The sequence below is a fragment of the Amphimedon queenslandica genome, unplaced genomic scaffold, assembly GCF_000090795.2.
Source record: "Amphimedon queenslandica unplaced genomic scaffold, v1.1 AMPQUscaffold_13465, whole genome shotgun sequence".
Lineage (NCBI taxonomy): Eukaryota > Metazoa > Porifera > Demospongiae > Haplosclerida > Niphatidae > Amphimedon > Amphimedon queenslandica.
The window spans coordinates 172,939-197,155 of NW_003546299.1; the positions used below are offsets into that span (position 1 = coordinate 172,939).

At 36.8% G+C, this 24,217-nt stretch overlaps 2 protein-coding genes across 2 annotated transcripts; both read left to right on the forward strand.

Annotated features, from left to right (window-relative positions):
- The first annotated feature begins 19 nt into the window (after nt 1–19).
- On the forward strand, nt 20–2,038 carry LOC109581051 (uncharacterized). The gene is made up of 5 exons (XM_019994800.1): nt 20–139; nt 202–524; nt 584–743; nt 920–1,466; nt 1,531–2,038. The coding sequence occupies exons 1-5, from the start codon at nt 73–75 to the stop codon at nt 1,997–1,999; spliced, it is 1,566 nt and encodes a 521-aa protein (XP_019850359.1). The 5' UTR covers nt 20–72; the 3' UTR covers nt 2,000–2,038.
- LOC100631737 (dynein heavy chain 3, axonemal) lies at nt 2,035–23,675 on the forward strand. Its single transcript, XM_019994796.1, has 66 exons — nt 2,035–2,248; nt 2,299–2,578; nt 2,711–3,030; nt 3,382–3,647; nt 3,906–4,025; nt 4,137–4,262; nt 4,359–4,554; nt 4,639–4,695; nt 4,768–4,893; nt 5,031–5,167; nt 5,277–5,385; nt 5,447–5,625; nt 5,700–5,793; nt 5,846–5,936; nt 6,048–6,238; nt 6,293–6,382; nt 6,663–6,807; nt 7,419–7,630; nt 7,719–7,810; nt 7,853–7,967; nt 8,128–8,298; nt 8,362–8,487; nt 8,546–8,884; nt 9,103–9,306; nt 9,367–9,481; nt 9,601–9,855; nt 9,955–10,298; nt 10,357–10,522; nt 10,641–11,275; nt 11,441–11,790; nt 11,973–12,174; nt 12,284–12,403; nt 12,462–12,619; nt 12,738–12,818; nt 12,901–13,084; nt 13,200–13,385; nt 13,567–13,793; nt 14,165–14,377; nt 14,449–14,576; nt 14,857–14,981; nt 15,040–15,225; nt 15,405–15,572; nt 15,718–15,828; nt 15,907–16,092; nt 16,226–16,348; nt 16,416–16,801; nt 18,151–18,358; nt 18,505–19,275; nt 19,367–19,504; nt 19,567–19,611; nt 19,673–19,753; nt 19,813–20,293; nt 20,405–20,501; nt 20,578–20,836; nt 20,902–21,018; nt 21,149–21,239; nt 21,399–21,505; nt 21,557–21,700; nt 21,759–21,922; nt 22,048–22,201; nt 22,259–22,387; nt 22,434–22,562; nt 22,616–22,752; nt 22,816–22,904; nt 22,950–23,071; nt 23,323–23,675. The coding sequence occupies exons 1-66, from the start codon at nt 2,234–2,236 to the stop codon at nt 23,617–23,619; spliced, it is 12,210 nt and encodes a 4,069-aa protein (XP_019850355.1). The 5' UTR covers nt 2,035–2,233; the 3' UTR covers nt 23,620–23,675.
- Nucleotides 23,676–24,217: the final 542 nt, after the last annotated feature.

The window sequence follows — 24,217 nt, forward strand, 5'->3', positions numbered from 1 at the left end:
GTGTGGCTGGGGATATAAGAGCTAGAGCTGCAGCCCATAGACAAAGAGCAAAAGATTGAGAAAAGATAGAATATGATGACTCTGACTCTAATGCTATGTGTCTTGCTACTGTTTGCCATTCCAGTTAATTGTCAGTCTTGTAAGTGTATAGTCATACTATAATATTCAACTCTTTTATGCTTGTTTCTTTCTTTTCTGCAGTTTGTCCTAATATTTCAGGACTGACAGGAACAGTTCCAAATAGCTCATTCACTGCTAGTGGTGTAAGGGACAACGACCGTTTGCCTCAAGCTGCAAGAATAAGCAACGACACTAGATCATGGTGCTCACAGCAGCTCAATGACATATACTCATCACCATGGGTACAAGTGGACCTAGGAGGCGAGTGCTTGGTACATTCAGTCAGTGTGGGTGGGGATGAATTTCTTTTCAATGAGTTTATTGTCAATTACTTTGTTCTTTATAAGACTGATATCAACTCTTCACTACAATTTATTATTGATCCTCAAACTAACAATGCCAAGGTATTTGAAAGTAATCATTAATTCAACTATTATAATTAATTTGTGTTCATTTAAAAAAGGTTTTTCCAAGACTACGAGACAGTTCAGTCCAAACTAGAGAGCTTCCAATACCAGTGTTAGCTCGAGTGATTCGTATAATGGCATTACCTGGTTCATGGAACAGCGATCATGTTTGTTTGAGGTTTGAAGTCAATGGATGTGCTGACACTTCCATACAAGGTATATGCATTATACTGTGCGGTGGTGTAGTTGCCAGCAATTTTATCCTTTAGCGGTTGTGCTAATTTAATACATGATAACATAGAATCCCCATAAGTTCATCAACTTTGTGCATGTCTGAAGTTTTTTATTATCCACTACGGCATGACTAGTCTTTCCTTTCTTTTTGAATACAGGCACCACCTCCACTTCCTCCCTTTCACCATCATCCTCCTCACCATCCTTTTCATCTTCTAATGTTTCACCATCTCCTACTATTTCCAGCTCATCTACTAGTTCCACAACAGAAAGAGGCGCTATTCATACAACATCTTACTGCTCTTGCACAACACCTTACAGCTCTTTTACATCATCTTACAGTTCTATTACAACATCATCTTTTGCAAAAACATCAAGTGTTTCTGAGACAACTATTAATTCATCTCCAAATTCAAATAATGCTTTAACTTCGACTTCAGTTATTATCATAACTAGATATACTTTCTCCTCTTCATCTTCCAGACTCTCCCCATCAGCGAACATTACTAGCACCAATAGTCCAACTGCAGTTAATGGTACTAATGATCTACTTATGCTGGCTGCTGCAAGTGTTGGAGCATTTGGTGGTATAATTCTATGTGCTTGTGTCCTACTCTTTGTCTGCTGCCTCTTCTTTCTCTGCTGGAAGATAAAAAATAGAAGAAAGAAAAACAAAAAACTTCCAGCAGAGGAACCAAGCAGATAGTAAGTGAATACACAAACACATTTAATTCCTTCAGATATTACTGTGTATCCACTTCCTTTGTAGTGAAAGTCTCAATATTGAATACAGTAGATTAAGGAGGGATGGGAGCAGTGCCTCATCTAACATTAATAGCTCACTCACCATTTCACAAAGGAGCATGGAGCTGAGCAATGCCAGTAACAATTCTGTTACAACTTTTGACGAGATACCAGAAGTATATGACTATGTGATGGCTAGTACTATACATCCAGTTGTTCCTGAAGAAGAAATGAAGCATGAAAGACCTGCACCACCTGCTGAAACAAGAGCTCAACATAAAGTGCCTACAAGAGTTCCAATTCAACCCCAAGTACCTGTTAAAAAGCCGAAAGTTCCTCTCAAACCAAAAGGGGCAGGAAAAGTATTCGTCGATGCAAAGATACCACCAGTTGAGGAAGAATATGATGTTCCGATACAAAGAGCAAATGAACTGCAGCATTATAAAAATAATGAAGGATTGATATATAATCTAACATATGGGGCACAAATATAATTATTAAGTGTATGCACAAATATTTTTTCATTAATAATAATTTTCTGCAAAATTTAATGTGAGTGGGTGGTGAACTCAATAAGTGGGCGTTGGCTCAGTTCAATTTACGGAGTCCGTAACATTCAGTTTATTTTTGTGTCACGTGGGAGAATGAGTCGTCATGACAACTAAACCGTGGTCCATGATTTTTTATATGGAGTCAAGTTTCTGTATTTCTCTCCTTGTTTAGAAGCAATGGAGCATTCTAAAGTAAGCCAGGACGTTATACTCTCATTGAGTAACCGCAAAAAAATCCACAGAGTCAATTAGACTGGCACAACCCGGCAGCCAAAGCCAGGTCTCTCCTTCCAGCCATACCAGTTGTCCCCTCTTCACACGAGCAGCCTTCGCCCTTCTACCAACTGGTCCTTGATAACTTGGAGAACCCTCCCATCCTCAAACGTGCCTCCTGGACGAGAGCAGCACCTTTCAAGGAGGAGAGGCATGCCCGGAGCCCCTCGGAGTCGATTGCTAATAACTTCACACCAAGTGCAGCTAATCTCAGACTGAGAGCATTGAAAAGGAGAACGAGATCATCTCGTAAGAGACTGAGAGAATAATATTAGTAATGGGTAGCAGTGGGAACTGAGAATGGACATGCAGTGAAATTGCAAAATATTTATGCTTAAATTATAATTATTATTTTATTTTATATTCATTCTGTTGTCTTAGCTGCATCAAAGATCCTATCTTCCCATCCTCCCATTCCTGTCCCACTCGGCTATCATGAGCACCAACGGCCACTGGTCCTCAGACCAGCCACCACTAGAGGAGGACGCATTCTCAACTCGTCACGTTTGGGCAGCAGAGGAGGATCAAGAGAAGAAGGAGAGAGAAAAGGAAGAGGAGGAGGAGGGAGTGAGAGAGGAGAGGGAGGAATAAAACACTCGCCGTCTCGTCCGATGAGCCCAAGGGAACAGTTCAATCAGATGGGACTGCAGGAGGAATGGAGGAAGAGAATGAATGGGGCACCTTCTGATAAAGATGAAGAGGTATATTGACAAATGAGAGAGAGTATAAGTATAGGGGGTGCTTAAATGAAGTAAGATCACTCAAAAATTGGGCCAAAGACTATGTACTTAGTACAGCCTGTACAGGGCCTCTGGCCAAATTTTGCCAAAAATGAAAATGAGAGAATTCTCCATTTTTTTATTTTTCTGATACATGTACATTGTACATGTACTTATGTTGCATAGAAAGTTTGAGCAGATTTTAATAAAAATAATTTTTTACAAATTTTTAAAGTTGCTCAAAAATTGAGCATACACATACATGTATATGTATACACAATGTACATTTAATGTGCCTGTAAATTAAATTTATCTCATTTCTGCTTTATGTAGAGGTACAAGTACTACATCACTCATGGAGTGAGAGTCCAAGATATTGAGCCGATGCCCTTGGGCCAGATGAACCTGTTTTATGATCGAGTCTCACCTTTCCTTACCTCTAACCCAGACTATGCCAGTCTATGCCACTCACTGGAGGAAGAAATATTAACAGACTATCAGTACAGCCTCAAGAAAGCTGTAGTTGATTACATACTCATTGATCCTGAAGAGAAAAAGAGATTGAATATCAATGCACTACCACTATCATCACCAAGAAGGTATATTATACAGTACTAATGTACATGTACATGTATTCAAGGGTACCCTTATACTTAGTTACTCACTATAGATATGTACATGTACATGTACATCTTTTAAATCCAATGTACAGTGCAAGGATAAATGCATAATTTTCCATATTATTATTCTAATCTCACTATAATTGTGTACATATATCTTTTGGTGCATCTTTCTGCACTATTATGTACATGTACATTTGTATGTTAACATTGGTTTTTGTTTTTCTAATGTTTTAGGATAATAAGGGCACCAGTTCCATGGCATTTCAGCTACAGGGAGACACTGGAGGCTCAGCAGGTTCAGCTATTCATTGGGAATAGAGTGTTACTGGAACTGAATAACCTTTGGCACAACAAGTGAATGAAATGCAACTTTAACACCACATAATGCATGTATATATACAGTACTACATGTGCATAGAATAGTAGTATATTTGTAGATTGAGATTTACTTTTTTTGTATTACAGATATTCTCATTTGAGATTTGTGCTCTGCAAGAATCTCTGTAATGCAGCTCTTCCCCTCAAACCTGAAGACTTTGAAGCACTCGTCAAACAGCAATGCAGCGAGTGTAGGAAAACACTGGAGAATGAGTAAGAGAGAGAGCCAGCATGTGAGAGATAGAGAAAAAGATAGAGAGAGGAAGGAGTAGTAGAAAGAGTATGTTCTTATGCTTTTTTATTGTGTAGGTGGATTCTTGATTGTGGTGGCATACTACGTGAGTATAGAGACAGTTGGTCACATTTGATACCGAATGAGCCAGAGGAGAGAGCAATACTGGCAGAGCACTTCTTCAATGCTGTCTGTAGTCTGATGGCCAGGCAGCTAAGGGACTGTGTTAAAGCATCAATTGACGAGTTTATATCTTTTCTTAAGATTTATCAGGTCCATTTTGTACATGTATAATGTATATGAAATCTTGCACATTAATTTACATTGTACAATTAATTCATTATTAATGTCCTTTAGTGTGGTAACAAGTACGAAGATGATAAATTTCATGATCTTCTCTATACATCACAACCTGTAAGCTCGAGTAGAAGCAATGGCTATCTTATTTATTTTTGTGTATGCATGTACATGTACTTGTACAATAAGGTTCTTCATCTTGATGTCCTTATCAAAAGAGCTGATCTAGTGTTTGATCCACCTCTGGAGCAGTTGGAGAACATCATTAACAGATTAGTTACTGTTATAGTTGAAAGTGCACACGACCTACCAAGAGTAAGTACAAAATTATTATTACTGCATGTTCTATGCTTTACTAGTGCCATACAAGTATGTACAATACATGTACATGTACATGTACATGTACATGTACATGTACATGTACTAAGCTCATCTGTTTTAAATACATGTAGGTTGAGCACGTCTTGTTTCCTGATCTTCATGGTCACAGGATGATTATTCCTGCCATGACAATTTATGATGAAACTGTTCTATTCACGCGCCGTGAGGCCAACCTTTTACTCAAGGCTAACTTTGCAGGAATTAAAAAGTAAAATTTTAATAATTGTACATGTACATGTACATATAGTTTAATAGTCACAGTAGATACATGTACATGTACAATGTAGTTTCTAAGTGATTTAGTGTGTTTTGATCAGGTACAAGAAAATGTATGATCAATATAAGAAGTATTTGGACGGGACAGCGGGCCAAGAACTTGAAGCATTTCTTAAAGAAGAAGATGTACCACTTACTGACTATGGAAAGGTAAGACTGATTTTCTCTTTATTCACCCTCCTCTCTCCCTCCCTCTCTCTCTTTCTCTTAGCGTATTAATCGTCTGCAAGAGACGTCAGGTTTTCTAAAGGTTCTTCGCTGCTCGGTGTATCTTAATTTTTTTTTCCTCAACGTCGAGTCTGTCAATGTTCACATTGTTGGACTGATTGATGAACTTGTTAAGAAACTAAACAAAAGACTCATCGACCAGAACAGAGACATCAATAGAGAGTATGGCTGCCCTTTTATATTTTGTTCCTAACTTTTATCATCTCTCCCTTACAAATTTTTTCCATCCTATACAGTTTGTGTAGACAATATGATGAAATATCAGCCAAAGTCTACGAAGATCCTGACAATACTGATAACCTTGTTGAGCTGATGCAGTTTCTAACTAAAGTAAGATCATGATCATGATCGTGTATATGTATTGATCTCACTGTGTTTATAGTCACGTGATGAGACTGTGTACAAGCTAAAGATGGAGGTCAAGGAAGCAGCAGATAGGGTTATGTTTCTTTTTAACTATGTCAACTTTTCAGGTACAATATGTCCCACTACATGCATATGTACATGTACATTGTATATGTATGTGTGGTCATTCTCATACATGTTATTTCTTCAATCAAAATGTACCACTCTTTATTTTTTAGATGATGACTTAAAGTTGAACAGCCAGACTTTCAACTGGCCTGATAAGATGGATCCGATCTTTGAAGTGAGTCAGAGGAGACTTCTCTCAAGGAGAGAAAAAGCTGAGGCTGACCTCAAGGAGAAGGTGGTTAAGTTCGAGGAGCAGCTAACAGAATATCACAACGCCATTGAGTTGTATAAAGATAAAGAAGTAATGCTGAAATCACTGTACATTAGTGACATCATTTTGTTTTTTGTTGATTAGGTTCCTCGTAATGTTGATGACATCAGGTCTGTTGTTGAGCAGTTGAATGAACTTGGAAAGAAACTGGAGGCTTCTAAAGAAGAAGCAATGGTAGACCATACATATACAAATTGTATTGTACATATTTTTTAAATAGTATTATAAACACCAAAAATAGTAACAATATGCATGTGTATACAATGCTGTACAGTATAAACTATCAAAGTACATGTACATTGTAAGTCAATAAACTCTCCCATCTGAGAGCTTGCTCATGACTGTACATATACATGTATGATACATGTACATGTATGCATGCATAGTACATCTGGCTCTGCCTAATTTTGACTTTCATTGCTTTATTGTGAATATTTCCTTTTTCTCTCTTTAGTCAATCAACAATGAGGAAGAGTTGTTTGAGTGGGAGGTGACAGCATTCCCTCAGATACAGACTGGTATTACACTCAAGGAACCTTTTGATAGACTCTGGGCAACGGCCCTTGATTTTCACATCAAGCATGACAAATGGCTTAATGGTATGTGGAAATTTTATTTTATTTTTTATGATGTACAATGTGCATACATGTTCTTATATGTTATTTATCTCATTCTGATCAAAATTAGATTTTTTTTTTACAAATTTTTAAGTTGCTCCAAAATTTGGCCAATGACCATGGGCTATAGTACAGGGTATTTTATCAAAAATGGCTGCGAGAGAATTCTTCATTTTTATAATTTTTTCTGATGCATATACATGTTTTTATGTTGTGTAAAAAGTTTCAGCTCATTCCGATCAAGTTTGGATTTTTTATGAATTTTTGAAGTTGCTAAAAAACTTGGCCAAAGACCAAAGGCTATAGCCTTGGATCTTTGGCAAAATTTTGTCAAAAATGGCTCCGAGAGAATTCTCTATTTTTATAATTTTTTCTGATACATATACATGTTCTTATGTTGTTTATCAAATTTGAGCTCATTCTGATCAAAATTAGATTTTTTATGAATTTTTAAATTTGTTTGAAAATTTGACAAAACACTGTTTTACCTAAAATATTTGCAATTAGCATGCTTTGTGAGAAACCTACATGCATACATGCACACTGCATGTACATGCACATGTAATTTATGTCAAATTGTCTTTCTTTTATAGGTCCATTCATTGAGCTTGATGCTGAAGAGGTGGAGGAGGAGTTGGGCAGCATGTGGCGAACAATGCACAAGCTCTCAAGAACATTTGCCGACAATCCGAACCCGAAACGCTCGGCCGAGATAACAAAATCAAAACTGGACAAGTTTAAGCAACACTTGCCGCTACTCCAGACATTTTGCAATCCAGGAATAAGAGACAGGCACTGGAAGAGTGTAAGAAATATTTCCAGCAAGAGTAGATCTATTATGCATTATTGGTATTGTGTACTTTTTGTTTTAAGTAACAGCCTTTTTTTTATAGATGTCTGAGATTGTTGGATTCGATTTAAAGCCACAGCCTACCACACCATTGAGTATAATGATTGGCTATGGACTGGATAAACATCTTGAAAAGTACAGCAATACAAGTACATGTACATGTCATCTTGTTGTTAGGTTGGAAGAGATTGGTGCTTCAGCCAGTAAAGAGTATTCCCTTGAGAAAGCAATGGATAAGATGAAAACTGAGTGGAAGGACATTTGCTTTAATTTCTTACCTTATCGTGACACTGTATGTCTCCAGTCCTCTACATGTACATGTACATTTATATTGTCATAATTATTTAAATAATAGCTAGGGTATATCACAGACCTGTACATACATGTACATGCATGTACATGTACATGTATACATTATTGTCATCATTATTTCCTGTATCTTTATATCATAGGGCATATCAATATTGTCATCAGTGGATGATGTTCAGATGCTGTTGGATGATCACATTGTCAAAGCACAGACAATGAGGGGCTCTCCTTTCATCAAACCATTTGAAGCAGAAATAAAAGAATGGGAAGAGAAGCTACTCCTAATGCAGGACATACTGGACGCATGGCTTAAGGTGAGGAGGCTTAGAGAATTAGGCAACAAACGGAGCATTGTATTAATGTTATAATTTATTTAGTGTCAAGCCACGTGGCTCTATTTAGAGCCCATTTTCTCCTCTGAGGACATAATGGCACAGATGCCTGAAGAAGGAAGAAAGTTTTCAATTGTTGATAGATACTGGAAGGACATCATGACAGGATCAGTAAGGCTCTTCCTTTTATTCATACAATGCATACCTATTCTCAATCATTCCCCATCAGGTTAAAGACACTCATGCGCTGGTTGTCACTGCACAAAAGAACATGCTAAGTCGTTTAACTGAATCAAACTCGCTCCTTGAAGAAATACAAAAAGGACTCAACGACTATCTTGAAAAGAAGAGGCTTTACTTCCCTCGCTTCTTCTTCCTCTCTAATGACGAGCTCCTTGAGATATTATCAGAGACAAAGGACCCGCTAAGAGTCCAGCCTCATCTCAAGAAATGTTTTGAAGGCATTGCAAAGTTGGAGTTCACAGAGACTCAGGAAGTGAAGGGTATGATCAGCAGCGAGAAGGAGAGTGTTCCCTTCTCTGAGACTGTCATACCTGCTGAAGCTAGAGTAAGGATCAACTTTAATGTATACATGTACATGTACATGTACTTGTGTAATATGATTTATCCTTTAATACATGTATTTAGAACTTAATTACAGGTCTAATGATTTATTAATACATGTTATACTTGTACATGTTTTTTAGCATAATCGTTTATTTACAGTACATGTACATATACACTGTACTTCTTTTTGCTTTAATTTCTCTCTCTCTCTTTCTACAGGGTATGGTAGAGAAGTGGTTACTGAGAGTCCAGCAAGTAATGATTAAGAGTTTATGTGATGTCACTGCTGACTCAGTTAAAGCATATCCAGTGACATCACGGGATCAGTGGGTCTTAGACTGGCCCGGACAGATTGTTATATCAGTCAGTACTATATACTGGACACAGGAAGTGAATGATGCTATTGTCAATGGAACTTTAAAAGTGAGAGTTGTTGAATAATCAGCTCTGTATCTTAGGATCATTCCTCTTTCTCTATTTCAGGATTATCTTGCTCAGTGTACCGGTCAGATTAATAGGATAGTTGAAATGGTTAGGGGAAAGTTAGCTAAAATGGCCCGTACTACACTTGGGGCTCTCACTGTCATTGATGTTCACGGTTAGCAACACTCCACTTTGTATTCATCTACAACATAGTCACAACTACAGTACCTGTAGTATACACTTTTAGTTTAGAATCTTCCCTTTCTTTCTTTACTTTCTCTCTTCTTTCTTTAGCAAGGGATGTAGTAGCTAAACTGTATGAGGACAAAGTCTCCTCCCCTAACGACTTCCAATGGATAAGTCAGTTGAGGTATTACTTTGAAGATGGGAAGGTCTTAGTTAAAATGATAACAACTGAGGTTCCCTATGGTTACGAGTATCTGGGCAATACTGGTAGACTTGTTATTACTCCACTAACTGATAGATGCTATCGTACACTAATGGGAGCAATCAAACTGAATCTTGGTGGATCACCTGAAGGGCCTGCTGGTATGTTAATTGTAATACAGTTAATGTACTTAATTGATGATTAATAATGATGTTTGTTAGTTGTTGTATTGATTGATTTTTTAATAATGTTGTTTTTAGGTACTGGAAAGACAGAGACATGCAAAGATCTAGCCAAGGCTGTTGCTAAACAGTGTGTGGTGTTCAACTGCTCTGATGGATTGGACTATAAAGCAATGGGGAAGTTCTTCAAGGGTCTAGCCCAGGCTGGAGCTTGGGCTTGTTTTGATGAGTTCAACCGCATTGAGCTTGAAGTACTGTCTGTCATAGCTCAGCAGATACAGTGCATCCAACTGGCGGTGGTGCAGAAACTGAAGCGGTTTATGTTTGAAGGGACAGAGATATCACTGGACCCATCTTGTACTTGTTTCATCACCATGAACCCTGGCTACGCTGGGAGACAAGAACTACCAGACAATCTTAAAGTAACAGACTTTGTGAATTTTAATACATTTTTATTGTCTCTCTCCTCTTTTCTTAAAGGTGTTGTTTCGTACAGTAGCCATGATGGTTCCTGATTATGCTCTGATTGGAGAGATCTCGCTGTATTCAATGGGTTTTGTTGATGCTAGGAGTCTGGCTGCTAAGATAGTAGCAACTTATAGGCTCTGCTCAGAGCAGCTTTCATCACAGCATCACTATGATTATGGTAGGATGAGAGAGAGAGAGGGGGGGGAGAGAAGTGACATATTACATGTATGTTCAATTGCACATGTACATATACAGTACAGTTGTATTCCTACTGCAATGATTATTGTTGCTTTTAGGTATGAGAGCTGTAAAGTCGGTATTAACAGCAGCAGGTAACCTCAAGCTACAGTATCCTGAAGAAGACGAGAGCATATTATTACTGAGAGCCATTAACGATGTAAACTTACCGAAATTCCTTGCGCACGATTTGCCTCTTTTTGCTGGCATCACGAGCGATCTCTTCCCTGGAGTGACCCTACCCCAACCTGACTATGAATACATGACTGATGCCCTCAATGATAACATTGCTCGTATGGGCCTACAGTCCGTCCCTTGGTTCATCTCTAAGATTATACAAATATACGAGATGATGTTAGTCCGTCATGGGTTCATGATAGTAGGGGACCCAATGGGAGGGAAAACCAGTGCTTATAAAGTACTGGCAGCTGCACTAGCTGACTTACAGACGAGTGGGCTCCTTGAGGAGTTCAAGGTTGACTATCGTATTATTAACCCAAAGAGTATCACAATGGGCCAGTTGTATGGTTCCTTTGATCCAGTGTCCCACGAGTGGTCTGACGGGGTATTGGCTAATTCTTTCAGAGAGCAGGCATCAGCGACCGATGAGAATAGGAAGTGGATAGTCTTTGATGGGCCAGTTGATGCTATTTGGATTGAGAATATGAATACTGTACTGGATGATAATAAAAAGGTAATTTATAATGCGTGTGTGTATACCATGCATTAGTACTTCATTTACATGTACAGTACATTATATTTTATTCTTGCTTGCACTTACATTTTATTGTTAATACTATTATTGCATGTACATGTACATGTATGTATAATTATAAATTCTACTCTCTCTTTTATGCAGCTCTGCCTGATGAGTGGTGAGATTATTCAGATGAGTAATAAACAGAATCTCATATTTGAGCCGGAGGATCTTGAGGTAGCATCACCAGCGACTGTCTCAAGGTGTGGTATGATATATATGGAGCCTCATCAGTTGGGATGGAGGCCACACTTTAACTCATACATGAACACTCTCCCTGACTCGATCAATGAAGAGAACAGATCAATGATTCGTGATCTCTTTGATTGGCTCGTTGATCCTTGTCTTGATTTCGTGCGTCACGAGTGTCAGCTCTTTGTGAACACGTCAGATATTCATTTAACAGTATCTTTAATGAGACTGTACTCCTGTTTGATGGAAGAAATAAAGAAGTAAGTGTAGACTGTGCCATTTATACCACCTACAGTACATGTACATGTAGTTATGTTACATGTACAGTACATGTTTTTAATTTAATTAACTAATAATTTATTATGTTTGTACATGCATGTACATGTACATGTACATGTACATTGTACATGTATGGGATTACTGGTATAATACATGTCTTTAGGTCTGGTAGTGTTGAAGGTTCTGAGATGTCACAGATGCAGATATCACTGTGGCTACAGTGTCTCTTCCTTTTCTCTCTTATCTGGTCCGTGGGTGGTACCATGAACGGAGACTCGAGGACTAAGTTTGACGTGTTCTTTCGTACCATAGTATCCGGAACAGACACTAATCACCCTAGACCAAAGAGCTTTAAACTTGGAAAGGTAGCAACTTAAGCACATTCACCATTCAGTCATATGTACATGTACATGTACAATACATACCAGTACATGTACAAATGTACATGTTAATTTGTTTTTATGTTTTATTTAGGCTAACTTGTTTCCAGAGAGAGGAACTGTTTTTGATTATTTTTTCCAGAAGAATGGTGGAATCTGGGCCAGTTGGGAGGACAGCATTGAAAGGAATATGACTGTAGCAGCAGATGTTAAAGTAAAGTTTTATTTCATTGTATTTTATTCTCTTCTCTCTCTCTCTCTCTTTACTGTAGGTCAGTGATCTTATCATACCTACAGTGGATACAACCAGGCAGACATTTTTCTTGCAAACGTTTGTCAATAATGAGATACCAGTTCTGTTTGTTGGTCCAACAGGTACTGGTAAATCAGCCCTCACCAACAGCTTCCTAGTTAAACTACCAAAAGACAAGTAAGGAAACTAGAGCACTACAATACATTCTAGTACATGTACATGTTAGTTCATACAATATGCATAATTACTGTACACATTATCTCTCTCTCTTTCTCTCTCTTCATCACTTGTATAGATATGTTCCAAATACGATTAATTTTTCTGCTCGCACTTCAGCTAATCAAACTCAAGACATCATCATGTCAAAGCTTGATAGGTAATAATAAAAAGCCAGACACCAGATCTCTACCCTCTATCTCTCCTCTCTATCTCCTCTCTCTCTCTCTCTCTTTCAATAGGCGTAGAAAGGGTGTGTATGGCCCAGGTATGGGGAAGAAGTCTGTTGTATTTGTTGATGATCTCAATATGCCTGCTAAAGAGAAGTATGGGGCACAGCCTCCCATTGAGCTACTGAGACAATGGAGGGACCACTACCACTGGTATGACAAGAAAGACACCTCTAAACTGGAGCTGGTTGATGTGGTAAGTACATGTAAAAAATTATACATGTAGTACACACTTTTTTACATGCATGTACATGTACATGTAACATCTTTGTTGTTGTTGTTGTTATTTTTCTTTGTTTGTTTGTTTGTAGTTGTTAGTATCAGCAATGGGTCCTCCTGGAGGTGGTAGGAACAACATTACTGGTCGATTCACTCGTCACTTCAACATAATATCAATAGAGTCTTTTGATGATAATACACTGACTAGGATATTCACTACAATGGCTGATGCTCACTTTAGCAGAGGATATGATGGTGTTTTCAATAGACTGGGAAAAGTAAGTACATATGTATATGTACATGTATGTAATTGTAAATGTGCATGTATGTTTTTTACATCAAAAATTAAAATTTATATGCATGTACATGTACATGTACTTATGCTATTCAGAAGATTTGAGCTAAGAATTTTGGATGAGCATTATAAAACGTATCATTTACATGTACATGTATTGCTAGGTGATGGTTCTTGCTACAATGTCAGTGTACAAATCAGCAGTAACCACATTCCTTCCCACACCAACCAAGTCTCACTATGTCTTTAACCTGAGGGACTTCTCAAGAGTAGTGAGAGGAGTGTTGCTGGTACCCAAGACACATTTGACTGAAGGAGATAAGCTAATCAGACTCTGGGTACATGAAATTTATAGGGTCTTTTATGATAGACTTATTGATGATAAGGACAGGTGAGATACTGTAAATATACATGTGCATGTACATGTACATGCACAGGAATGTTGCTCTAAAATTGGATGGAAGTTCCTGTACTACAGTACATGGTCTTGGGCCAAATCTCACCAAAATTGAAAAGGAGAGAATTCTCAATTTTTATAATTTTTCTGATGCATATACATGTTGTGTAGAAAGTTTGAGCTGATTCCAATCAAAGTTAGATTTTTTATGAATTTTTGAAGTTATAAAATTGGACAAAAGACTCTAGATATGTTATTCACTGCAGACATATACTGTACATGTATTTTACTTAATCAATCTTTATTATTGTCATTTTTCTCAGGTAATATGCAGTGTTTTATTATTCTCCTTATACATGTTATAGGCAGTATTTCTTTGATATTGTCAAGGAGACGATGCAGAACCAGTTCAAAGTGAGTCTTGATAAGGTTTTAAAGAGACTGGCCTCACCCACTGGAGAGCTAAAAGACGATGACATTCGTGGCCTTTTCTTTGGTGATTATATTAATGCTAATAGTGACCTGAGACCCTATGATGAGATCACTGACTTTGAGGAACTAACTACTGTCATTGAAACGTAAATGATAGACAAGATAAAATAATTAAACTTTATTTTGTTGTTTCTCTCTCTCTCTTTTCTTCTCTCAGGTATCTTGATGAGTATAATCAGGTCACCAAGACTCCAATGAAGCTCGTTATGTTCAAGTTCGCTATTGAGCATGTGTCCAGAATCAGTCGTGTACTCAAGCAGGACAATGGACATGTACTCTGCATTGGTAAGTATAGTACATGTAGTACATGTACATGTGATCCAGTACATGTAATATAATTATTTGGATCATGTACATGTACAGTATAGAAGCTATTAGGAGCTTTGGACTTTAAAAATTATCAGAAAAAATTAAGAATTGTCTTCTAGTCTTTTTTGAACAACTTTATAAAAATTTGCAAAAAAAACTTTTTATTTTTAATCATTTCTACGCAACATACTACTGTAAGAAGAATTCTTCTCTATTGATTTTTTCTATACTACTGTACTGTTATTGTTTCCTTAAGGTATTGGAGGGAGTGGGCGTCAGAGTGCTACCAAACTGGCTACATACATGGCAGGCTATGATCTGTTTCAAATCGAAATCACTAAAAACTACACAACAGTTGAATGGAGAGATGACATTAAGAAAGTATTGAATAACTAACTTATTAGGTAGTACAATTACACTCTCCCCTCTTTCTCTTTAGATGATGATTAAAGCTGGCACTGAGGGCAAAGCTGTTGTATTCCTCTTCAGTGACAATCAGATCAAAGATGAATCATTTGTTGAAGATATCAACATGATCCTTAACACTGGGGACGTACCTAATATCTTCCCTGCTGATGAGAAGGCAGAGATTATTGAGAAGATGCAAGTCATTGCTAGAACACAGGTTTGATTGTACATGTACATTTTATACACAGTAGCTAAGATAAAATGAATTTGTATTATAGTAATAGTCCATTTTATAAAAATAATAAAATAAATAATGAAGTAACTATACATGGCATGTACACATTACTATACTATTAATAATCATGCATTACCAGTAATTGTAATTATTCTGTGCAGGGTAAGAAGATAGAGGCTACTCCTTTGTCAATGTACAACTACTTCATTGAGAGAGTGAGAGAGAACCTTCACGTAGTACTAGCAATGAGTCCTATTGGAGACGCATTTAGGAACCGACTCAGAATGTTCCCTTCACTTATCAACTGTTGTACCATTGACTGGTTCCAGGTATGGAGGAGAGAGAGAGAGAGAGAGAGAAGAGGGATATAAAATGAGAGAGGAGAGATAGAGAGGGAAAGAAAAGAGAGAAAGATGAGTTAAGAGTTTAAAGAAGTACAGTACATGTAGATTGAGGACTTGTTATTGGTTATAGGCATGGCCGCAAGATGCTCTTGAGATGGTTGCCAATAAGTTCCTTGAAGATGTTGATATGGATGACAAGACAAGAATCCACTGTGTATCAATGTGTCAGTACTTCCATCAGGTAGAAACATTTTATACTTGCATTATTATCCTGTGCACATACTGTGTATAATGGTGTACTTTTCATTTCCTTTCTCAGAGTGTAAGGACATTATCTGAGAAGTTCTTCAGTGTCTTGAGGCGTCACAATTATGTGACTCCTACTTCCTACCTTGAGCTCATATTGACTTTTAAGAAACTCTTTGGACTCAAAAGAAATGAAATTTTACTCCTCAAGCAGCGCTACACCACTGGCCTGGAGAGACTGGAGTTTGCTGCTTCTCAAGTAAGAAATAATATACTGATAATAGTAGCATGAGTACATGTATTGATGTTCTTACCTCCAATTTTGTGTAAAAATTTTTGTGTATGTACAGGTACATGTATATTTATTAATTTTTATCATTATTATTGTTTAGGTGTCAGTAATGCAACAAGAGCTAACTGATTTGAGGCCAGAGCTCATTAAAACAAGTGAGGAGACTGCCAAACTGATGGTAAAGATTGAGAAGGACACCATAGAAGCAGAAGCAAAGAAAGAAGTGAGTTGATAACATGATACTGATACTGATATTGATACTGATACTGATATTGATTTATTCTCATTAGGTTGTTGCTGCAGACGAGGCAGTAGCCAATAAAGCTGCTGCAAAGGCTCAAGCAATCAAAGATGACTGCGAGAGTGATCTTGCTGAAGCAATCCCAGCACTAGAGGCAGCCATAGCTGCCCTGAACACGCTCAAACCGAGTGACATCACTCTAGTAAAGGCAATGAAGAACCCTCCATCAGTTGTTAAGCTGGTGATGGAGGCAGTTTGTATCATGAGGGGAATGAAACCAGAGAGAAAGCCTGATCCTAGTGGATCGGGGAAGATGATAGAGGACTACTGGGGGACGTCACAGAAACTGCTGGGAGACATGAAGTTCCTTGACTACCTTAAGAATTATGATAAGGATAACATACAGCCAGCCATCATGAAGAAAATAAGAGAAAAGTAAAATGCTCATACATGTAACTCGAAAAATATTTGTCAGAATCAGCTAAAACTTTCTACGTAGCATAAGGACATCAATATATATCAGAAAATCTAATAAAAATTTGGGGTGATTTTGGAGCCATTTTTTAGAAAAAACCATGGGCTATAGCCTTGGGTATTTTTTTAAAATTGGCTCGTTTTTTTAAATGGTCATAACTTGAAAAATATTTGTCGGAATCAGCTCAAACTTTCTACACAGCATAAAGACATCAATAAGTATCAAAAAATCTAATAAACATTTGGGGCAATTTTGGAGCTATTTTTTGGAAAAAACCATGGGCTATAGCCTTGGGTATTTTTCAAAATTTTGACGTTTTCTTAAAATGGCCATAACTCAAAAAATATTTGTTGGAAATGGCTCAAACTTTCTACATAGCATAAGGACATCAATATGTATTAGAAAATGTAATAAAAATTTGGGGTGATTTCGGAGCCATTTTTTGGAAAAAACCATGGGCTATAGCCTTGGGTATTTTTCAAAATTTGACCTGTTTTTAAAAATGGTCATAACTCGAAAAATATTTGTCGGAATCAGCTCAAACTTTTTATGTAGCATAAGGACATCAATATGTATTAGAAAATGTAATAAAAATTTGGGGTGATTTCGGAGCCATTTTTCGGAAAAAACCATGGGCTATAGCCTTGGGTATTTTTCAAAATTTGACCTGTTTTTAAAAATGGTCATAACTCGAAAAATATTTATCAGAATCAGCTCAAACTTTTTACACAGCATAAAAACATCAGTATGTATCAGAAAATCTAATAAAAATTTGGGGTGATTTCAGAGCCATTTTTTTGAAAAACCATGGGCTATAGCCTTGGGTAATTTTCAAAATTTGGCCCGTTTTTAAAAATGGTCATAACTTGAAAAATATTTGTTGGAATCAGCTCAAACTTTCTACGTAGCATAAGGACATCAATATGTATCAAAAAATCTAATAAAAATTTGGGGTGATTTCGGAGCCATTTTTTGGAAAAAACCATGGGCTATAGCCTTGGGTAATTTTCAAAATTTGGCCCGTTTTTAAAAATGGTCATAACTCGAAAAATATTTGTCGAAATCAGCTCGAACAGCATAAGGACGTCAATATGCATCAGAAAATCTAATAAAAATTTGGGGTAATTTCGGAGCCATTTTTTCAAAAAAATTATGGGCTATAATTTTTTTAAAATTTGCTTGTTTCAAAAAAATGGTCATAAATATTTGTCAAAATCAGCTTGAAACCTTCTGTATGCACATGTACATGTACTTACTGCATTTTAAATTACATGTATATGTATCTTCTATTTCTTTATTGTACATGTAGGTACATAACAAATGCAGAGTTTCATCCAGATGTAGTGAAGACAGCATCCACTGCCTGTGAGGGATTGTGCAAGTGGACGCGTGCCATGGAAGTCTATGACAGAGTGGCCAAAGTCGTCGCTCCAAAGAAAGAAAGTCTTGCCATTGCAGAGCAAGAATTGTCCGTACAAATGGAGAAATTGAACACTAAAAGAGCTGAACTAAAAGCTGTATGTTAATTATATACATGTACATGTACATGTACATGTATATATACATGTATTTATTACAAATTTATAATACTAATACTGTGTTTATACATGTACATTTACATGTATATTGCTTTATTAGTTGTGTTTTCTATATTTATTTTTAGGTATTGGATAAGCTCCAGTCCCTCAATGACGAGTTTGATGCTATGACTGCAAAGAAGGAGCAGCTCGAAGAGAACATTGACATTTGCTCAAAGAAGCTAGACAGAGCTGAGAAACTGATAGACGGACTGGGAGGAGAGAAGGACAGGTGGAGCGAGGCAGCAAGAGAGCTCGGACAATTATACGATAATGTAACAGGGGACGTCCTCCTTTCCTCAGGAATAGTTGCTTATTTAGGAGCGTTCACTGTTGACTTTAGACTAGAATGTGTCAGAGAGTGGCACCGGTTGTGTCTTAATAAAGGTATTCTCTGCTCTGATCCATTCTCACTTAGTAAGACACTTGGACAGCCAGTGACTATTAGGAACTGGCAGATAGCAGGACTACCAGTTGACTCATTCTCTATCGATAACGGGATCATACTATCAAACTCGCGTCGCTGGCCGCTGCTCATTGACCCACAGGGTCAGGCCAATAAATGGATCAAGAACCTTGAAAGACCCAATAAACTAGCCGTTATAAAACTCTCCGATGCTAACTATGCCCGTACACTTGAGAACTCTATACAGTTTGGTACTCCAGTCCTCCTGGAGAATGTTGGGGAGGAGCTGGATCCACTTCTAGAGCCTCTGCTCCTCCGTCAGGTTTTCAAGCAAGGAGGAGTGGAGTATATTAGACTAGGAGAGAATGTCATTGAGTATAGTCAGGACTTTAGGTTCTACATAACTACGAGATTTAGAAACCCTCACTACCTCCCCGAAGTATCTGTTAAAGTAAGTAAATGTATTTCTACACTACATGTATGTACATGTACATGTAATATTCGATTGTACAAATTAAAATGTCTCACTTGTATTTGTTTAGGTGTGTTTGGTTAATTTCATGATTACTCCTACTGGACTAGAGGATCAGTTACTAGGTATATTGGCTGCTAGGGAGAAGCCAGAATTAGAAGAAAAGAAAAATGAGCTGATAATAGAGAGTGCAGCAAATAAGAAACAGGTAGGACAAGACCTTCAATGTTTATTTTATATCAAATTTTTATACTTCTTTGTTAATTTTAGTTGAAAGAAATTGAAGATAAAATTCTTGAAGTTTTATCAGCAGAGGTACAGTGCACTGACTTACTGCATGAAGATTACAGTTGTATTTTTAATAATAATACTATAGGGTAATATATTAGAGGATGAGACTGCTATTAAGATACTCTCTTCATCAAAGACACTATCAGAAGAAATACAAGCCAAACAAGTAGAACACGATCATAATTATCTTTTAATTTTCCTTTTTATTCCATTCTCTTTCCTTAGGAAGTTGCATCAGCCACAGAGAAAGAAATAGACGAGACTCGAAACGGCTACAAACCAGTCGCCTTTCACTCCTCAATCCTATTCTTCTGCATATCAGACTTAGCCAATATAGAACCAATGTATCAGTACTCACTAACCTGGTTCATCAACCTATACACACAGTCAATAGCCAATAGTGTCAAATCAACTGACTTACAGGAAAGAATAGCCAACCTTAACGATCACTTTACCCTCAGTATATACAACAATGTCTGTCGGTCTTTGTTTGAGAAGGATAAACTATTATTTTCTATATTGCTATGTATCGGGTTACTTAAGGGACGTGGGGAGGTGGAGGACGAGAGTTGGAGGTTCTTGCTCACTGGAGGTGTGGCTTTAGAGAATCCTCACCCAAACCCTTTCCCTTCTTGGCTGTCTGATAAGTCGTGGGGTGAGATAGTCAGAGCATCTAATCTACCAGAACTGAAAGGACTGATGAATGGTAAGGGAGAAGGAGAGAAAAAAAATTGTATGTAGTATAACTAAAAGAAAACTAGAATAGATTGTATACATTGTATGTACATGTTAAAATTAAATTTGTTTCTTTTTTTAGACTTCAGTCCAGAATGGAAGACACTGTATGATTCTCCTACTCCTCATGAGACAAAATTTCCTAATCCATGGGAGATGAAAGTCAAAGGACTGCATCGGTAATAAAAACATAATTATGCAAAACCATTGCTTAAATTACGAATGTACATGTATGCTCTTTCTTTCTCTCTCCAGTATGATTGTTCTAAGGTGCATAAGACCAGACAAGATAGTCCCTGCTGTTCAAAACTTCATAACTGATAAAATGGGACAGCAATACATTGAGCCGCCTACCTTTGATCTTGCTGGTAGTTTCTCTGACTCTCATTGCTGTGCTCCTCTTATATTTGTACTCTCACCTGGGGCTGATCCAATGGCTGGACTGTTAAAGTTTGCTGAGGATAAAGGATTTGGTGGGAGTCGCTGTCAAACCATATCACTAGGACAAGGACAAGTGAGATATTTTGATATTCTACCTCTACTTTCATTCCTTTCTCTCTCTCTCTCTTTCTCTTTTAGGGTCCTATAGCTGCTAAGATGATAGATCAAGCTATTGCTGAAGGTACTTGGGTTGTACTACAAAACTGTCACTTGGCCACATCATGGATGCCTAAACTAGAGAAGATATGTGAAGAAGTAAGTGGAGCCTGTATACTGTATAGTGTATATGTACATGCAAGCTCATGTACTGTACATTAATGTACATGTATGTGCATGTATTACATGTACATGTATGTGTGTGTGTTATATTACACTCTCTCTTCAGGTCATTATACCAGAGAATACACACAAGGAGTTCAGGCTCTGGCTGACAAGCTATCCTTCTGAAGACTTCCCTGTCTCTATACTACAGAATGGTGAGTACATGTAATTGGATTTTTACCAGAGCTACATGTAATTCCAATCAAAATTGATTTTTATTGTGAATTTTTAAATTTGCTCAAAATTTGGGCCAAAGTCACAGGGTATTTTATTAATAATGGCTAAGAGAAAATTCTTCATTTTTTTATTGTTAGGTGTTAAAATGACTAACGAGCCTCCCAAAGGAATGAGAGCTAATCTCCTTCGTTCATACCTCAATGATCCAATATCTGACAAAACATTCTTTGAAAACTGCAATAAAGTATATACAGTACATGTACTGTACATGTATTATTGATATCTCCCTCTTCAGCCCAAGTACTGGAGGAAGCTGTTATTTGGTTTGTGTTTCTTTCATGCAATGGTACAAGAGAGAAGGAAGTTTGGTGCTTTGGGTTGGAATATACCTTACGAGTTCAATGAATCCGACCTTAGAATATCAATGAGACAAATGCAGGTAGACATAATGGCTAATAAGTTTAATAGAATTAATATTTATAATTTCTTCTCACTAGATGTTTCTTAATGAATATGAAGAATTGCCTTTTGATGCTCTCACTTATTTGACTGGACAGTGTAATTACGGTGGACGTGTAACTGATGATAAAGACAGGCGATTACTAATCTCTTTACTTTCTATATTCTATACAAAGGATATCATTGAAAATGAAGAATATAAGTGAGAAGAAAAAAAGAGAGAGAGAGAGGCAGAGAGAGAAAGAGCCTTCTTAATGAGCAAAATATACATGTACACGTTGTTGTTGTTGTAGAAGTTATTTATAATAATTCCCTGTGTTTGTTTAGGTTTTCATCAAGTCCATTATATTATGCTCCACCTCATGGAGAGTTCCAGTCATACATTGACTATATCAGATCACTGCCAATAATACCTCATCCTGAAGTCTTTGGATTGCATGAAAATGCTGACATTACTAAAGATAATCAGGAAACATTTCAAGTAAACTATTTATTTATTTTATCATTCATAAACTTTATTTTTTATTTATTCCTTCAGTTGTTTGATAGCATATTGTTAACATTGCCAAGGATGACTGGAGGAGCTGGTAAGTCACCACAACAAGTTATTGATGAACTAGCGAGTGACATACTTACCAAACTACCGCCTGACTTTAACATGGAAAAAGTAAGAGAGAAGCAGCATAGAATAATGTAGTCATCTTTATTTTTAGGTTATGCACTTGTTTCCAGTTGTATATGAGGAGTCAATGAATACTGTACTGAGACAAGAGTTGATCAGATTCAATAGATTGACGTCAGTTGTTCGTTCAACATTACAAAATATCAAAAAAGCACTCAAAGTTTGTGACATAAAAAACTAAAACTACAATGATATTATTTTTTGGCTTATTAGGGTCTTGTTGTAATGTCATCAGAATTAGAAAATGTGTTTGATAATATGATTACTGGTAAAGTACCAGCAGTCTGGGCAGCTAAATCTTATCCATCACTGAAACCTCTTGGTGGATATATTAATGACTTACTGGCAAGGTAGAGGAAAATGACTGTGAATGTAAATATTACTCTTTCTTTTCTCTCACTCTCTTTCTCTAGACTCAAGTTCTTTCAGGATTGGATTGAAAACAAAGCTCCTCCTGTGTTTTGGATATCAGGCTTTTACTTTACTCAATCCTTCTTGACAGGTAAGGAGGAAGCATAGACAATGTAACTTACACTATTCATTGTAGGTGTATCACAGAATTTTGCTAGAAAATACACAATACCAATTGATAAGTTAGGATTTCAGTTTGAAGTACTGGAAGAAGAAGATACTATGTCTCAGAAACCTGATGATGGAGCTTATGTTAAAGTAAAAATTACTATCAACTTAAGGCGGATTTACAATATGACATTAGGCCAGCGTACCGTCAATTTTTAATCAAAAGCGTGGGTGATTTGACCTTTGACGCATGCTTTCCGCTGGAATAGAACCAGATTCTATTCCAGCGTCAACGTAACGTCAGGACTAGCGTAATATTGTAAATCCGCCTTCACACATGTACATGTACATATGTGTATACTACATTTAATGTATGATTATTATCATTATTATCACTATAGGGTTTATTTATGGAAGGTGCTCGCTGGGACAGAGAAGCAAAGGTGATTGGTGAATCAAAGCCAAAGTCCCTCTATGACAACCTACCCATAATCTGGTTAAAGCCTGGTGAAACACTCAAATTTAAACTAGCTCCAACTTATGCTGCTCCAGTTTATAAGACTAGTGCTAGGAGAGGTACACTCTCAACCACTGGACACTCTACTAATTATGTACTTACCATGCAACTGCCTTCTGATAAACCAGAGAGCCACTGGATCAATAGAGGAGTAGCTATACTCTGCCAATTGGACGATTAATATCACTTAATTTACAAATTTTAAATCTTTAGAGCTATTATTGTCAATTAAAATAACTTGAATAACAAAAAAATTAAATTAAATTAATATTGTTGTACAACATACATTACACTATCACTAATTAAATCATTAAACTAATCAATGATTAATCTAAAATCTCTCTTGATAATCTTAAATATACTACAGCAGCTTCAATTTTCTCTCTAGTTGCCTCATTTCTTTTGTCTAACATTGACAAAATTGTAAAAACTTGTAGCCATGGTGGGCATTCTTTATATAAAAATATGAGATAGTGATTATTGATTGTAACAGATAGTCGTTGAGCAAAATTGTTTAGCTTTTGCTTTGATTTAATATGTGGTCCAATTTTTTGAGCCCATTCTAGAAGTTTCTCTACATTTACTGGTTCTAAGAGATTTAAAGTAGACAAACAAAATTAATATTATGTATCATTAAATGCTATAATAACAATACCTCTTCGTTCTTCCTTGTCTTTTTTCTGTAATAATAATGATAATAATTCTGTAAAAGAAAATAATAAGCTCACCTTTTCAATGAGTTCCTTCCAACATTTCCTTTGTAGATTGGTTGATATCTT